At 40.4% G+C, this 15,025-nt stretch overlaps 1 protein-coding gene across 2 annotated transcripts in view; it reads left to right on the forward strand.

The window, feature by feature from the left end:
- The window catches only part of dync1h1 (dynein, cytoplasmic 1, heavy chain 1), a 159,626-nt gene that overhangs the window by 20,524 nt on the left and 124,077 nt on the right, over positions 1-15,025 (forward strand). For both annotated transcript variants that reach the window (XM_072490732.1, XM_072490733.1), the window contains exons 12-23: positions 785-925; positions 1,013-1,189; positions 1,411-1,521; positions 1,616-1,735; positions 4,497-4,736; positions 5,127-5,282; positions 5,842-5,955; positions 7,296-7,406; positions 7,496-7,705; positions 10,182-10,328; positions 10,780-10,946; positions 11,037-11,210. In XM_072490732.1, the coding sequence (XP_072346833.1) occupies positions 785-925; positions 1,013-1,189; positions 1,411-1,521; positions 1,616-1,735; positions 4,497-4,736; positions 5,127-5,282; positions 5,842-5,955; positions 7,296-7,406; positions 7,496-7,705; positions 10,182-10,328; positions 10,780-10,946; positions 11,037-11,210 (1,868 nt within the window). The remainder of the gene's footprint in view (positions 1-784; positions 926-1,012; positions 1,190-1,410; positions 1,522-1,615; positions 1,736-4,496; positions 4,737-5,126; positions 5,283-5,841; positions 5,956-7,295; positions 7,407-7,495; positions 7,706-10,181; positions 10,329-10,779; positions 10,947-11,036; positions 11,211-15,025) is intronic.

Here is a 15,025-nt window from a genome sequence, read left to right on the forward strand (position 1 = left end):
ATGGAGACCTGGGTTAGCGATGTGGCGGGGTTCCTCTGCCTGGAGTGAATAAAGTTCACCTTGAGAGGGTCCTTGATGGGGTTCTCCCGGCGGTGGCAACCTTTCCTTGACTTTCTAGGGGAGCAGTAAGTGTCAGCAGCAGCATCCTTGGGGGGGGGGGGGGGGGGTACTGTTGATATAATGTGAGATGGGCATGGAGACAAAACCCACCTTGTTCTGTTTTTAAAAAAAAAAAAAAAAAAATTCTGTTTTGTAATTAGTTTTATTGTAAGCTTTGGGCTATGCTTGTTATTTTTTATTACCATCTGTATTTCTATTTTTGTTATGTAAAAACGCTGATTGGAAAAACTTTAATAAAACATTTATTTTAAAAAAGGTTTAGTTGGGGATAGGATGGAGGCGTGGGCTCAAGTCCTCTTTCCAAGGGCCGGTGCAGACTCGATGGGCCAATTGGCACCCTCCCAAATTGTAAATTCTATGGAAGTGGTTGAAATTGAGCTGAACAAAATCGTGTACACCATTTAGATAAAATTTGAAAATACTAGTTAATGACCTCTTTTGTAAAAGAAGCAAAAACATTAGACGGTTATATTATAATTGGAGTAATTACAATGTTATAAAGTTTTCCTGTTCACTATTACCGGATTTGGAATATGGAAAACGTTTAATTTTGGCTCCATTTAACTTATTGGAAAAAATTGTAGCTATTAACAGCTATGACTTTAAATTCTACGAGCTACTTTGATCTAGAGTATTTTGATTTTCTTCCCGTGCCCTTTTATAGGTTGGTTTTCAGTATGAACTGTCTGAAGAGGAGAAATTCTACCGAAATGCACTAACAAGAATGCCAGATGGGCCAACTGCTTTGGAAGAAGCTCATGAAGCTGTTATGGGAATTGTCAGAGAAGTTGAAAAATATGTCAAGGTAAGCATTTTGAGGATTGCTTGTATTGAGCTTCGAGTCTTGCACTGTTCAACAAATCTTTCTATGTGTGCTATATTTTTCTTGTAGGTTTGGCTTCAGTACCAGTGTTTGTGGGATATGCAACCTGAAAATATCTATAACCGTTTAGAAGATGATCTTAACAAATGGCAAGCCCTGCTTGTCCAAATCAGAAAAGCTAGAGGAACTTTTGACAACGCGGAAACTAGAAAAGAATTTGGGCCTGTTGTCATTGATTATGGAAAGGTAAAAGAGCACTGAATAGTTTGGACATTATTCTCTTTTTAGGTTTAAACATAGATTTAATTTGCCTGTTTATTGGACTGACTTCTCAGTAGGGTGTAAGTAATCAGACCTGAAGTGCTTTAATGAAACTGCTGCATGTTTCCATGCTGCGTCAGTACTTAAGACCTTTGACTTCACTGTATATCTAGAACTGTATTGTCAACTTTTTTGTTTTCTTCAAGGTACAATCAAAGGTGAATCTAAAGTATGATTCTTGGCACAAGGAGGTTCTCAGCAAATTTGGGCAGATGCTTGGTCAGAATATGCAGGAATTCCATTCGCAGATTTCCAAGGTAAGATGTAGGCTTTGGAGTAATGTGCACAGCATTTGTATGATTGGATTCTGTGATCTTTTGTCTCTAAATGTTGTTTTATTTTTAAATCCAGTCTCGCCAAGAGTTGGAGCAACACTCAGTGGATACAGCAAGTACTTCAGATGCTGTGACCTTCATAACTTACGTGCAGTCATTGAAACGCAAGATCAAGCAGTTTGAGAAACAAGTAGATGTAAGTGTTGAGTTGGCATTCTTTTCCTCAAACATTTTTTGTCATTGCAGATGATGCCCTATAGATTTAAATGCGGGTCTCTTTTCTAGTTATATCTTTGTCCCCTTTCTTTTTGATTCATTTATTTCCTTCCAGCATTGTTTTCTTTCATTCGGGTAATTGATGTGGCCAATTCCCAATGTAGTGCTAGAAAATAGTGGTTTCGGAGAGCATTGTGAACTTGGATTGAGGCAAGCAGGACCGTTGCTGGGGTGTTTTAGGTACCCGACACATTCCATTGCCACCAATTCCATCCCCTTCTCTTGCAACCATCTTGACACTAAACTGGACTGTTTGCAACAGTACTATTGCATTTGATGCCGAGATGGGCTTCTGACAATATATCCGCTCCAACACCAAGACTACTTTTATCTCCTAACATCATCACTTGATTCTGTTCTTGTGTCATCTCATCTGCAGCTGAAACCCTCATCCTGCCTCCACTGCTCTTATAACGAGCCTCCTGTCTTGCACCCTTCATAAAATTGAACTGGACCAAAACTTTGCCTGTTCCCTAACTTCCACCAAGGCCCATTAACTCATCATTTATATGCTCGCTGACCTTATATGCTCACTGGCCAACATTGGCTCACAGTCCAGGTAAATCTCAAGTCTAAAAATGACATTCTTGTGTTCCCTCCCAATCTCTAACTTCCTCCAACCCATGGATCTCTCTGTTATTCCATTTCCAGCCTCTTGTGCACCTCTCGATCTTAACTGTTCTGCCATAAATTGTGCCGTCAATTATTAAGGTCCTAAACTGCGACAATCTTTGCCTGTCTGTCTCCCTCTCTGTCTCTCACTTTCTTTCTATGAAGCTCCTTAAGACCGATCTCTTTGTCCAAGCTTTTGCTCATTTGCCTTAATGTTTCCTTAAGTGACTCGAGATCCAATTCTTCTAATTTGCCTGTGAAGAGCCTTGCAGCATTTTACCAAGTCAAAGGCATTACATAATGAAAATTGTTGCAAGTGGTATCGATTGAACATAGAGCTGGGACTTTAAGTGGGAATAGGCAGATTACATTGAAGGTTGATGTTAAAGGGTGTGAGGGTGATGGGGGAGCAAATCTCGTTAGTATGGAGGATTAGCTGATGACAAATGAAATTGAGAGCAGCAGAGATAATGAACATTTTAGGCCATAAGAACATGTTCTATGGTGAAGTTGTCTGGGATAGATGGCAAGAGTGTGTGGATTGGGGGTGAGGGACAGCAATAAAGGTTGTTCAAGGGGTTGTGGATGAGATGTAAGTAAGAGTCCTGGTTTGTAAGTGGGAATGGGACTGTGTGAGCTTGTGGCCAAGTTGGCAGGGAGCTTTGCTTGATATCTCAATGCCCTCTGTGCTAACCTAGTAGAGGGTAAGGATTTCCAGCACCCAGTTTAGAGCTGCTAAATTATTTTCAAAGGTTTATAATTATGTCCTTAGTGTTGGGTAGTAAACTAAACCTGGCCATGTCCAACAAGAAGTAGGGAAGAGAAGCTGGTTCCTAGAATTGTTGGATGCGAACAACATTTTGCTAAAAACACATTGTCCCCTGTTAGGTGCTGAGTATTACTGAAATGGGAGGGACAAAAGAAATGAATGCCTGGTGGGAAGCCCACGAACAAAGCCACTTGGAGAAGTGGAACGTTGGAGATAGAGCAGCAAGCCTGCCATTGAGCTATATGTCAGGGAGAATGGTGAGGTTTGTGGTCGCAGGAATGGATGCAGAGTGGCAGTTAAATCACGATAAAGGGTTTAGCCATGCTGAATGTGGTCCTGGACCAGGTCAACCGAGATGGCTATAATCCAGTGCCAACTGTTTCTGGGAGGGCTGCAGTATTTTTTTTTAACGTTTGAAGCATTTTAACGTTCAACAGGTCCTTTTATTTAAAAAATTTTTTAAAAATTACCGTTCATCTTTAAGGATCTGGAAATTAATGAGGAAGTGTTGCTTCTCTGTACGGGGTCTTGGTCAGAGCCTGTCTGGAGTGGTGTGTTCAGTTCTGGGCATTAAACGTCAGGAAAGATAGATTGACCTTGGAAGGGGGGACGGTGCATATTTGACAACCGGGTTTGGAAGTGGTGTGTGTGTGTGTGTGTGGTGGTGGTGGTGAGGGGGGGGGGCGGAAGAAACGGTGCATATTCGCCAACAGGGCTTAAGTTTAAGGTATGAGGGTATGATGCACAAACCTAGTCTGTTCCCGTGGATTTATTCGGTCGAGGGGTGTTTTAAAATAATGGAAACAATGAAATGAAAATGAAACGCTTAATGTCACAAGTAGACGTCAAATGAAGTTACTGTGAAAAGCCCCTAATCGCCACATTCCGCCGCCTGTTCGGGGAGGCTGGTACGGGAATTGAACCCGCGCTGCTGGCCTTGTTCTTTACAAGCCAGCTGTTTAGCCCACTGTGCTAAACCAGCCCCTATGGGGTAGATGCAGAATAACTATTTCCTCTAGTTGGTTGAATCTAGAGGAAGAACCTGAAATTAGAGTATTTATGAGACATTCAGCCATGTAATTTTACTTTTGAACCCTACCCCTGTTTTAATTTGACATCTGCATAAATACTCCTTGGCATGGGACCACAAGGTAGCAATTAGAAGGAAAAACACCAATTTGGTATTCCTCCTCCTCACTACTAACCTTTCCAGATTTCACTTCTGAGTCTTCAGTGTACGATTCAATGAAACTTTAAAATAAGTTTGTTCAAAGTTCATTGACCATTCCTCCACCTGTAGCTTTATCGCAATGGCCAGCGTTTACTGGAAAAACAGCGATTCCAATTTCCTCCGTCTTGGCTTTACATCGATAACATTGAGGGAGAATGGGGTGCTTTCAATGACATCATGCGCAGAAAGGACAGTGCTATCCAGCAACAGGTGGCTAACCTACAAATGAAGATTGTCCAGGAGGATCGTGCTGTGGAAAGCCGTACTACTGATCTCCTGGGTGAATGGGAGAAAACAAAACCTGTGGCTGTAAGTAATTGTTCTTACTTCAAACGTTTCAGAAATTTGTTCTGTTTCCTAGCATATATTACATGTTTAATGTTTGCACTAAATGTCTATTACAATTTATTTCTATGGCTCTAATACTGTTCTTTTGGATACATGATTCCCATAAACTTTAACTGGAGTAAAGATTTTGTCCATTGTAGTTTATAAAATCGTGAATTGATGCAAGTTTAATTGGTCAGTAAACAAAATTATTTCTATCTAAAATGTTTTGAGCTCGAGAAAATAAAATGTCATATTGCTCATACAAGTCTGTATTTAAAATGTAATTTTTTGTGCGAAGTACTTGGTGCTGTTTCAAAGTGGGAAGTACTTTAAATATATATATTAATTATAAAAATGAAACTTTTTTAGGGGAACCTTCGACCTGAGGACGCTCTGCAAGCTCTCACTATCTATGAAGGAAAATTTGGTCGTTTAAAAGATGATCGTGAAAAATGTGCAAAAGCCAAAGAGGCTTTGGAGCTGACAGATACAGGATTGCTCAGTGGAAGTGAAGAACGAGTACAGGTATGTATTCTAACAACTTTGAAGACATGATTTGGTGCTGCTGTGCAACTATTTCTGGCAGCTAGTAGCTGAAAATGAGAATGATTTTGTCCTACTGGAACTCGGTGCTGTCTAGATCTGGATGAGCTGGAGGGAAGGGAATCGGTGAAATAGGAAGAGCTAAGCTCTAATTGGTGTTTCAATTTCCTCGGTTTGGATGTCATTCTCAAAATGTACCTGATATGAGATGGGCAGAGAGTCACCTGTGTCAACATTGACTAATTTAAAGGACTAACCTTGAAGGCTTGGTTAAACAGTACCCTTCTGTTTTCGTCTCCAGAATCTGCCAGGGGCCACTTAAACATAAGCTATTACCTGACTGGAATATCTGCTCTATTATGTATAAAATTAAATAGAACGTACGTGTCCATTCTGGAAATGTGCTAAGCAAGCTAGTCTGTTGATAGAAAATATTATTGCTCACTTCTGCTTCTGTACTTTTGTGGTATGTATCCTGAATATCATTCTTTGCAGATGATGCCTCTTAACTACAGCTCTCATTTATCTCCCTTTTCATCAGATTGCATTGGAAGAACTGCAGGACCTCAAAGGAGTCTGGTCTGAGCTATCCAAAGTCTGGGAGCAAATTGACCAATTGAAAGAACAACCATGGGTTTCAGTTCAGCCACGCAAAGTATGAAAACACATTTGCTAATGTTTATTTGAGGTTAATTTTTTTCCCCGAATTTAGAATGCCTAAATTTGAGAAGTTATTTGTGCAGACAGCTTCCGGTTTTCATCACCTGTCTTTTGTTGCATGATTGGGAAAATGTGAATATTCTGCTTGGCATTCAGTAAGAGACAGGGACATGAGTGGAGCTGGAGGGGAAGAAAGAAAAGGAGTTAGATGTGCGTGCACTTGTTTTGTAGAGATTTTCTAAACATACAGGTGTTTATGGAAAATGCAAACTTGCTATAGATTGCTCAGACAAACCCTACTTACAAATATTGTGGAGAGAGCGATGGGGAAGAAAGAATATTTACCCATGGAAGAAATTACCATTGTTCCTACCATGAGAGATTTAGACTATTTGGTACTGTAGCACTGCACATAAAGGCTGTTGGAGAAGTGTACAGGATTCCCAGCAACAGTAAGAAAGTACCACGTGACAGATAAACAGGCAAAAATGCCACCAAATTCAAAGTGCTTTGGCCTGAAGATACAGTCTTGGACTTTAGAAACCCATTCCTACTCTAATTGCTGTCTACCTGATGCTCTCTATCTCGGTTCACTGGTTGACCACAGGAACCTACTGGTGAGTTGTAGTTTAGTTATGCCAGGCCACAGGGTCCACACCCACTTTTACCATCTGCAACAGTATCAGTAAAGCCCAGATTAATTCCCAGTACAGGCACTTAGCACACTTCGTGGATATCCATAATTAGCAGTTAAGCCTCTAACAATAGATGTGTTGGTTTGGCTTTTACTTAAAAAATGGATAAAAGCCAGGCACATGTTAAAAATAAACCACTCTTCTTTCCACAGAATGATGTATAGTTGCAGAACTCTCCTTATAAAACTAGTTTTAAAAATCCCAAAAATGGCATTTAATAGAGAGATTGGGTAGATCAGACGCCAGAAATCAGTAACCCTTCTATCCTGTGGTCTGATCGCTGACTTTTATATAAAATAGCATCTTTCTGATTATCACGAGATGCATGGAAAGTAAGTTAACACTCGCATTGGGAATTCAATATCCTTGTTATTTACAGGTGCTGATTTGGAAATTGTTCCTTTTTCTCCCTGACTTGGTGCCAGGTGTTCCGCATATTCTCTAAGGCATTCTAGATAATTTCTCTTTGTACCAACATAATGTTAAAATGCAGATTGAGCTCCGAAAGTTATCTTCTGTTTCTGTGAAATTCTTCTGTTGGTGGTTAAAATCCCTACACCAGATATTTGGTATAGTAATAATGTGTTTTATGGATAATTGATACCTCACCGTTAACTTATTTTGCTTCACAAAAAAACAGCTTCGTCAGAACTTAGATGGATTGCTTAACCAACTAAAAAATTTCCCAGCTCGCCTGCGCCAGTACGCTTCATATGAGTTTGTACAGAGACTTCTGAAGGGTTACATGAAGGTATGTCCTATAAATTTAATATAATGGGAAACATTTTGTTGATTTGTATGACCAAATGATAAATGTTAACTTTAAACTTTTTCTTGTAGATTAACATGTTGGTGATTGAGCTAAAGTCTGAGGCTTTGAAGGACCGTCACTGGAAGCAGCTGATGAAACGACTCCATGTTAACTGGGTGGTGTCTGAATTAACCCTGGGTCAGATATGGGATGTTGACTTGCAAAAAAATGAAGCTGTTGTTAAGGATGTGCTACTTGTGGCCCAGGGAGAAATGGCTTTGGAAGAATTCTTGAAACAGGTTTGTTACAGACCGGATTGGGCGAGAATTTGAAACTCTTGTACCCTTTCCCTTACTTCCCATAATCAGTATGCTTTCTTTGGAACGGTAGATGTGTGTGGTCAGTTTAAATAACAGCAGCAAGCATTCATGGTTTAAATAAGATCATTTATGAATTTCCCCCTAAATTCTACGTCACTCATGCCGACACACATAAAGATACAGCTAAAGAGAATACTATACTTCACATTGTAACTAAAAGAATAATTTCATGTGTCTGGTTTATTATAGGATAGCAGTCATGAAGGGCCCAGTAAAGAAAGGACTTTTCCACCCATGAGTTGTAGTTTTGATGAGTTCAAATAGTTGATGTTGGATATCTAGACAATTGCAGGGTTCCCTCGAAGAAATTAATGTTCAGCATGTCATGAAGTTAGACATTTGTGATTTTTGTACCGGGGGTCCAATTTCTTTACAGGTGGACTTGGATTTAGGAATTGGGTTGGGAGACATTTTAGATTTTGCAGCCTCCTGTTGTTAAAGGCAAAAAATGAATGACACTGCCTATCTACACTGCTGTGGCTTGCAGTGCTCTTTGCCCAGGTCTTTCTGGGTCTTCAGGTGATTAAATTGGTCTCAAGCTAATTTTGGTTGCATGACCAACTGTCCGCCTTGACGGGCTTAAAGCCAATGCTACACAATGGGGTTAACAGATGAGCGCTTCACACTTGCGTTGAATTGGATTCTGCCCAGCTCATTATTAAGGTTCCAACACTGAGGCATGTGGAGTGTGTTTTGGGTAAATCCCCAAACAGTAGCAAATGTAAATCCTGCAGATGGTATTCATGTTGATATGTCCAGTCCAGAGGGGGAAATCACCAATCATGCTTAAATGAGGGACTCTCTGGAAACTTCAGGTAGCCTGTGTTGAAGTTGCAAAATCCAGCTGATCCTTGGCAAACAACTTAGCCACTGAGTGTCCATTTTTAAAAATAAAGATGCTTCCATATGAACAAACGCAGTATTTGAATTTATGAATAGGACTGGGGGAGATGGTGGTTTTGTGGTTATGTCATTGGACTGGTAACCCAGAGATCCAGGGTCATGCGCTCGAGACATGGGTTCCTCCATGGTAGCTGGTGGAATTTAAATTTAATTAATAAACCTGAAATATTAGAGTACAGAAGCAGGGATGTCCATCTGCAATTATACAGATCCTTGGTAAGGCCACACCTGGAATATTGTGTGCAGCTTTGTTCTCCTTATCTGAGGAAGCTTGCTCTAGAGGGAGTGCAGCGAAGGTTGACATGACTGATTCCTGGGATGGCAGGACTGAAGAATGAGGAGAGATTGAATCGCTTTGGATTGTATTCGCTGGAGTTCAGAAGAATGAGGGGTGTCGCCAAGAAAAAGTCTAGCAGGACTAGACAGTGTAGATGCAGGAAAGATGCTCCCGATGGTGGGTGTGTCCAGAATCAGCGGGGGGGGGCACAGTCTGAGGATATGGGGTAGGCCATTTAGGACAAATGAAGAGAAATTTCTTCACCCAGAGAGTGGTTGGCATGTGAAATTTGTTAACACAAGAAGCAGTTGAGGCCCAAACATATGTTTTCAAGAAGCAGTTAGATATAGCATTTGGGTTGAAGGGAACCAAAGGATATCGGGGGGGCGGGGGGGGAAGTGTGATTACGCTATTGAGTTGGATCATCATGATGAATGGCGGAGCAGGCTCGAAGGGCTGAATAGCTGCCTCCTGCTCCACTTTCTATATTTATAAAGTTCATCTTGGTGATAGTGACCATATCAACTCACGTTGATTTGTTATAAAATCCCATCTAATCACTAATGTCCTTTCAGGAAGAAAATCTGCCATCCTTGCCTGGTCTGGCCTACATATGACTAGACCATAGCAGTGTGGTTGATTCAACTGCCCACTGCAGTTAGGGATGCACAAATCCTATGAAGGAATAAAGAAGAAAAAAAATAGCCTTCCCAAGGCATGATTTTGGTAACTTTCAAATTTCACTTCCCTCTTGAGTTTAGGGTAGATAAGGAAGGAATAACTTTGTGAACTTTTAGAAACTTGTTTCCAGATCTGATGAAATACAGGTTGTCTACACCTCTTCAATGGCATCTCCTTGGGGCTAGCACTGATGTGTATCGTCTCAGTATACAAGTGGTACAACTTCCAAGTGTCTCATTTTTCTAGTTGTCCCAATAAATTTTAGTCTGAATGCAAAAAATAAAATGAAAATAATAAGATTTAAATATTTTACACTTGCCCATGGATGATGTGCTAGTCAAAGCAAATTTCCTGTTTGTTGATAATTCAATGCAATTAGTCCAAGTATTGTCCAGTAACCATCAAGGATAAATTCAGAAACACTTATTTTGCTCAAATGATCTCCTAACAGTATTCTGTTCTGCCCCCTGAAATAATCATTGGGCTAAATTCTATAATTCTGATTAACTGATCTTAGTCTAAAATTTGTTACAGATTAGAGAAATGTGGAACTCCTATGAGTTGGACTTAGTGAATTATCAAAACAAGTGTAGGTTGATTCGTGGCTGGGATGATCTATTCAACAAGGTGAAAGAGCACATCAACAGTGTGTCTGCAATGAAATTGTCCCCCTACTACAAAGTAAGTATTTATGGGAGTGTTTTTTTAACATTCTGTTGCTTTATGCTTTGCCCTTTTTCCTACTGAGATGAAATCCTTTCTGAATTGTAGTTAATCATCCTTCCACCATATGTTTTACAATTGTTACATTTCCAGCTTTGTGTTCATACTTTTATAATTTTGCATTTAATTTCTATTCCTTCATGCTTTCGCTCACCTTGCATTAGGCATTACCAAATTACAAGGTATCTGCTGCGTGTCTTTGTAGTCATTTTTGATGCAAGTGACATTTCAGTTATTTTTTGTTTTTAAGACACTTAAGATTTCTGCTCTGTTCAAAATATTTGTAGAGTTCAGAAATTATGGTTTTCCAAAGCAAAATTGTTCAACTAATTAAGCAGTAAGCAGATTATCTGTTTTGGTAAAAGCCTAATCAGTATAATTTTCTGTGCTAATTGTGACATTTCTGTAGGTCTTTGAAGAGGATGCCTTGAGCTGGGAAGATAAGCTAAATCGTATAATGGCACTCTTTGATGTATGGATTGATGTCCAGCGTCGCTGGGTCTATCTTGAAGGCATCTTTACAGGAAGTGCTGACATTAAGCATTTGCTACCTGTGGAAACTCAAAGATTCCAGAGGTACTTGAGTGCATTAACATTTAAATTTAAACAGTTATTCAGAAGTTCTTAAATTGAACTGTATGGTCTGATTGTATTGTCATTAAACAGCATCAGCACAGAGTTCCTAGCACTAATGAAGAAAGTGACCAAGTCTCCCCTCGTCATGGATGTTTTGAATATCCCAGGAGTGCAGCGGTCATTGGAACGGTTGGCAGATCTATTGGGCAAGATACAGAAGGCGTTAGGAGAATATCTGGAGAGAGAACGATCATCCTTCCCTCGGTAGAGAATTGATTACTTTTATTATTTTAAAAAAAAATGACTCCATTGGGTGCTGGAAAGAAGAGACCGAAATGACACAAGGGAGAAAGCTAGCTTCCTGGAGAAGGAAGTTCTATATTAGAAATGAACAGACTAAGAAGGACTATATTCAGTACAAAGATAATTTTATAATGCATGTATGTAAGTGAACAAAGTGGGATGAATGAGGTTGGTGGGCTACAAGCAAAAGTTGTGTGGGAATATGATGTAGTGGCAGTAATGGAAATTTGGTGTAACAATGCTGAAGAACAAGCACTTAATATTCAAGGGTACAAAGTATTCAGAAAAGATAGGGAAGGATAACAGGTTGGTGGGGTGGCAATACTCATTAAGGGAGAATTGTAGTGTTGGAAAGAGGATGCCCTTGATGGAGAAATATAGCTAGTTTGGTTGGAGTTGAGACATATGGGGAATGGTCACTATTGGGGGTATTCAGTTGGCCTCCACATAGTGAAAGAGGTAATTCAGAGTTAATAGGGTGGAATTTGGAACAATCAACATCAATAGGAAAACAATACTCAACCAACTATTGGGATTGAAGGCAGACAAGTCTCTAGAAGGAATTGGTAGTGGATCCATTCGTTACAATATTCCAAAATTCCCTGGACACAGGAAAGGTTCCAGTGGATTGGAAAAATGCTAATGTAATGCCCTTATTCAAAAAGGGAGGGAGGCAGAATGTAGGAAATTACAGATCAGTTAGTTTAACATCTTGTTGGGAAATTGTTGGAAACCATTATTAATATCAGGACATTTGGAAAGTCAAAACGCAATCCATCCGAATGAGCATGGTTTTATGAAGGATAAATCATATTTGACAAATTTGCAACAGTTCTTAGAAGATGTAACAAGCCAAGTGGATAATGCAAATCCTCCTAGATGTAGTATACCTGAGCTTCTGTAAGGCAGTTGATAAGGTGCCAGACAGACGGTTAATTCGCAGTTTAGATCACATGGGGTCAGGGGTCACTTGGATAGAAGACTGGCTGACAGACGAGACAGAGTTGGGATAAATGGGTCTTTTTCTTGATGTCAGGATGTAACTAGTGGGGTGCCACAGTGTTCAGTCTTTACACCTCAACTATTTGCAATCGTATTAATGACTTGGATACAGGAATCAATGACTTGGATACAGGAATAAAAGGTTCCATAGACAAATTTGCGGAAGACACTAAAATAGGTGGGACAGTAAGTTGCAATGAGGAACTAACCTTACAAATGTATATAGATCAGTTAGATGAGTAGGCTAAAATGTGGCAGATGGATTTTGACTTGATAAGTAAGGTCATCCATTTTGGTCAGAAAAATGGAAATTATCTAAATGGGAAAGAGACTTTGGGGGGCTCCGATGCAAAGGGATCGGAGTCTCCTCATGCATGAGCCTCAATAAAGAAAGTGAATGGAATGGCAGCATTTATAACGAGAAAAATAGAATATAACGGTAAGAGTGTTGTTGCAACTGTTCAAGACATTGGTGAGACCACACCTGGAGTATTGTGCACAGTTTGGTCCCCTTATTTGAGGAAAGATGTGGCATTGGAGGCAGTTCTGAGGAGGTTCACTAGATTGATTCCAGAGATGAAGAGAGATTGAGCACTTTAGGCCTACACTCTTGAGTTTAGAAGAATGAGGGGAGATCAATTGAGGTATATAAGATGAGAAAAGGTATGGATAAAGTCGATGTGGAGCAGATGCTTCTTGTGGGGCATACTAGAACAAGAGGTCATAGTCTCAGGATAACGGGTTGCATATTTAAAACCGAGATGAGGAGAGGCTTCTCCCAAATGGTTGTGAATCTGGAATTCCCTACCCCAGAGTGCGGTAGATGCTGGGACAGTGAATAAATTTAAGGGGTAATTAGATCGATTTTTAATTAGTGATGGGTTGAAGGGTTATGCAGGACTGTTGAGTTGAGGCCATGGTGAGATCAGCCATGATCGCATTGAACGATGGATCAGGTTTGAAAGGCTAAGTTGCCCACTCCTGCTCCCAGTTCTTATATTTTCAGAAATAACTATTCTGTCTAATTCCACCTTCCGGCTCTTGCTCTGTAGCCCTGTAGGTAACAGCACTTCAAGCACAAATCTGGTGTTCTTGATTAATATTGGGATTTCTTGATTAATTTAGGGTTATGGGGAGAAGGCAGGAGAATGGGTATGAGGACCATATCAGCCATTTAAAAAAAATATATATATATATATATATATATTTAGAATACCCAATTAATTTTTTTCCAATTAAGGGGCAATTTAGTGTGGCCAATTCACCTACCCTGCACATTTTTGGGTTGTGGGGGCGAAACCCACGCAAACGAGGGGAGAATGTGCAAACACCACACGGACAGTGACCCAGAGCAGGGATCGAACCTGGGTTTTCGGTGTTGTGAGGCAGCAATGCTAACCACTGCACCACCGTGCTGCCCTGTACCATATCAGCCATGATCGAATGGCAGAGCAGACACGATGGGCCAAATGGCCTAATTTTGCTCCTTTGTCTTACGGAGAGGCAGAAAAGCAAATCTTCTGAGAAATCAGATTGCAAGAACTATAAAGTATTGATATTGATTAACCTTAATGACCCAAATATTGAGATAATCTAAAGGCAATGGAGTGGGAGATATTTAGTTGTGTTCAGGAGCACTTCCCTGACCAGTATGTTCTTAGTCCAACTAGGAAGGAGGCAATGTTGGATTTGGTGCTGATGAATCTAATAATATAATAAACTTTATTATTGTCACAAGTAGGCTTCCATTCACATGGCAATGCATTTACTGTGAAAATCCCCTAGTCGCCACACTCCGGCGCCTGTTTGGGTACACGGAGATTTCCGAATGTCCAATTCACCTAACAGCACATCTTTTGGGACTTGTGGGAGGAAACTGGAGCGCCCAGAGAAAACCCACGTAGACATGGGGAGAACATGCTGACTCCGCACAGGTAGTGACCCAAGTGAGAATCAAACCCGGGACCCTGGTGCTGTGAAGCAACAGTGCTAACCACTGCTAACGTGCTGCCCGTAGGCTAAGTGGACCAAATGTCTGTGGGAGACCACTTGGATAAGCATGATATCAAGGTTTGGATTAGTAATGGAGAGGAGCCAGGAACAACCGAAAGAACTACTTCAATGGGATGAGAAGAGATTAATCTTGGTAAAATGAGATGGACAGGAAAAACTAACAAAGCTATGGGTGATCTTTGAGGAAGAGACGTTTCAGATACAGTTTCAGCAAGGATTAAAGATAAGTGAACCAAACCCAGGGTTCCTTGGATGATAAAGGAGATAGAGAATATGATGAAACAAAAAACACGGTGTGTGAGACACCGAGTGAATTATTCGTGCAAGAACCTGGCCAAATGCAATAAGTTGAAAGGGAAGATGAAGAAAATACGACTGACAGAGAGAGGATATAAGAATAGAATGGTAGTGAATGATATGAAGGGAAACCCGGAAATCCTCTACTATCGTGTAAATAGTAAGAGGACAGTTGGGCCCTTTTGGGCCAAAGAGGGTGACGTATACTTAGGGGTACAAAGCAAGGCTTGTAATGTTGTTTAGGAAGTGGCTCAAAAGGGCATTGGATGGGTGGGAAGTAAAATTGCAGGGCTAGTGGGGTGAAATGGAACTGACTGGATTGCTCTACAGAGTGAGCATGGGCTTGATGAACTAGATGGCTACCCCTCTGCCTTATCTCACTAATTTAGAGATCAGTCTCGTTTATAAAAATGCAGAAAGTTTGAGGCTGTACTTATTCTAGTAATCAAATTTAGATTATGTAA

Source organism: Scyliorhinus torazame, chromosome 2 (assembly GCF_047496885.1).
Source record: "Scyliorhinus torazame isolate Kashiwa2021f chromosome 2, sScyTor2.1, whole genome shotgun sequence".
NCBI lineage: Eukaryota > Metazoa > Chordata > Chondrichthyes > Carcharhiniformes > Scyliorhinidae > Scyliorhinus > Scyliorhinus torazame.